Source organism: Penaeus monodon, chromosome 29, assembly GCF_015228065.2.
Source record: "Penaeus monodon isolate SGIC_2016 chromosome 29, NSTDA_Pmon_1, whole genome shotgun sequence".
Taxonomy (NCBI): Eukaryota; Metazoa; Arthropoda; class Malacostraca; order Decapoda; family Penaeidae; genus Penaeus; species Penaeus monodon.
The window spans coordinates 13,197,465-13,200,308 of record NC_051414.1 but is presented as its reverse complement, the minus strand read 5'-3'; the positions used below and the strand labels follow the sequence as shown (position 1 = coordinate 13,200,308).

The 2,844-nt window shown below is 36.6% G+C and overlaps 1 protein-coding gene and 1 long non-coding RNA gene across 2 annotated transcripts in view; both read right to left on the bottom strand.

The window, feature by feature from the left end:
• The window catches only part of LOC119591975, a 47,801-nt gene that overhangs the window by 25,820 nt on the left and 19,137 nt on the right, over positions 1 to 2,844 (bottom strand). The window lies entirely within an intron of this gene.
• Positions 1 to 2,844, bottom strand: part of LOC119591972 (centrosomal protein of 76 kDa-like) — a 22,199-nt gene that overhangs the window by 5,083 nt on the left and 14,272 nt on the right. Inside the window, exons 3-4 of the mRNA XM_037940726.1 lie at positions 2,476 to 2,644; positions 1,123 to 1,279 (exon numbers count right to left, since the gene is read on the bottom strand). Coding sequence (XP_037796654.1) covers positions 1,123 to 1,279; positions 2,476 to 2,644 — 326 coding nt within the window. The remainder of the gene's footprint in view (positions 1 to 1,122; positions 1,280 to 2,475; positions 2,645 to 2,844) is intronic.

Sequence of the window (2,844 nt, the reverse complement as noted above, 5' to 3'; positions counted from 1 at the left end):
CTTGCAAGAGGTCGGGTATGACTGAGCTACCTGGGTATTCATGTCCAACCCCTTCATTCTGACATTGTAGTCATTAACCACACAAGGCTTCAACCTCTGATGACCATATTGGTCTGAGATTGTAACCACCTCACTATTGTGAACTGTCAACAGCACTGTGATGGGCCTCTTGTTGTACTATTGAAGGCACAACATGTTCATCTTTGTGCTGCAACATTCCACTTTACCTATAGGCCTTTTGCCATATACTTGCGGTTGACATGAACCGTGCCAACTGCAATGACATCCAGACTCTGCAGGTAGTGAAATGGCAAGGAGAGGTGTACTGGCTATCAGTATGCATCTCATAATCCTTTCCAAACAGGCCCATGGCACCAATCAAGTCAATGACAACCTTTGAGGATGCAGGTACTGACTGCAAGCTTGTACACTTTTACCCCAAAGTGTGCATGCTTATTTGCTATACAGACCACATGTTGCCAGATTCTCATCGACCTACACCTTCTGGGGAGGTGTGTAGATCGAAGTGAATTGATGAGGCACAAGGTTGATGAATGGCTGAAGCTTCTACAGGTAGTCAATGTGCGTTTCATCTCCAGGGATTGCTACCAGCAAGTGCTTGTATTGTGAACTTATATACTCCCCTTTACACAATTTTTCCACGGTTCCACAATTCCCGCCATTTATTGCTACCAATCAGAGCATTCCTAATTCCTTCAAAAACATATGGTAATACAAATACCCCTAAATCCCATTCCCCCTTCCTTCCCCATGCCCCATCCTGCAGTAGATAACTGGGCGACAGTAGAGGGAGGGATGAATGAAGGTGCGAGGGGGGTATTACATAGCCAAAAGTTTCTAAAAGTAATAGTGACGTTCAGATTGTAACAGCAGGAATTGTGGAACCGCAACCCCCCCCCCCCCCTCTTTTATTCTCTCTCTCTCTTCTCCTAATTGTGCAATTCATGGGATGAGAAATTGAAATTTTTGTTCAAAAGATACTTTGCTAGATGTTTTTATACCTCCATCAAAACTTTTCCATTAATTTTGAGAGGATTGTGTTATGTCTACTGTGTTTAGTTGTAAAAAAAAATAGGAATAAGAAAAAAGAGTTTCTGTTACCTGTTGAGGACTCCCAGAAAGTAATAGCAGTATATGGTCCACGAGTCATGACCCAGGAGTGTTGCACACCTGAACGGAGTGTGCCAACGCACACCCAGGCATCCAAACCAAACCCAAGAAGAAGACTACAAAGCAAACTACATTTGCTTTCCACATTCTGCAGATAATTCAAATATTAAGGTGAAATATAATAGAAATACACAAATGCAAAACAATAGCAAAAAGAAGTTCCTACATATAAAAAAAATATCACTTAATTACCACTGGATATAATTTTTCTTTGCTTTGCCTATGTAATGTTCCAAAAAATTTTATCTTGGAAAGGCCAACAGTATCAGCAGCTTCTAAATACATAAACAGTACAAACCCATAAACCAAGAGACAACCTCCAATTGATTTCCTGTCACTGTACATTAAGAGATTATAGTTTTTTTTCTGTAAGAGTTACAGCATCACTATCTTTTTGGCAGCTACCATACTTTTACAACTGTCAATAGCAAAAATAAGTAAAATTTGTTTGAACAGAGTTTAATACAAATTAATTTGTTCTATTTCTAAAGAATAAAGATAAAAATATTAGGTGTATAAAATATCATGAGAAAAGGAAGAACCAACAAGACCTTGTGTCCTCCTCATATACAATTAGGTCTGTGTGTGTTCTTCAGGCTAAAATATGTCAAGGTCAGCCATCCCAGAAATGATCATCAGTTGGATGGAAATAGGGTATATGGATTAACTATTGAATACTACAAGGTACATTTATATTTTGTGGGAACACAGTGAGAGTATTGCAAGCAAATGGGTCTTTAATCAAGCTGTATCTAACCAGTCAAATTTAAAAAGGTTGAGAGATGTGGGCTTTAGGACTATAAAAAAAAACTTGACCACAAAAAGAACTGTGGTGTTTGATTATTAAAATCTCAAATTTCATGTTTTTTCTGAAATATATGACAGTGCCATGAAGAAAAATAAACAAAATGACTTTTGTTGTTATTCATAATAAATTAGCAAGAAAGTTGGGCCATTGGGCAGACAATCCTGTAAACTGAGCTCTTATTATGAAAAGTTATTCTGGTGAAGATTTTTTTTTTTTTTTTATAAAGAAATAAGACTTTCAACACAAACTTTTTTTTACACTGCATACAAATTTTTTTTTTCTAATGTTTTCATTCTACTTTGTTTAAATTTTCTCTAAAAACATACTATAAATTATATAAACCACAATTGAAAGAATCATAACATGTGCAATGTAATATGCATCTATATATAACACAATATTTGTTATAATAATAACATATCTCTTTATGTCAGTAAAATATGATGGTTTCATATGGGGAGGGAGGTTTAACTTACCAAACTTTGTGCCATGACAGCTACAGGAAGAGTGTACCAGTGACTAATGCCATCTGCAGGCATTTGGTGTACAGGTTTGGTTGGAATAATACTAACCCAACGGCTTGCTTCTTCTGGGGATCTAAGAGCATGTCCTGCCTCTAACTGACGCACATACTCGCATACAAATCTAAATGAATTTACAGAGACAATTACCATATGGCAAGAATGTAGTAGCAGCTTCACCCTTCAATAAAAGAAAAATTACCACTTTTCTGATGCAATATAAGGACTAGAAAGACTACTTGCAATAACAAGCCATTACCATTCTTGTAATACTGTAATACCTCTAAATACCAGCAGTTTTAATCATCACATTACTTATTGTAC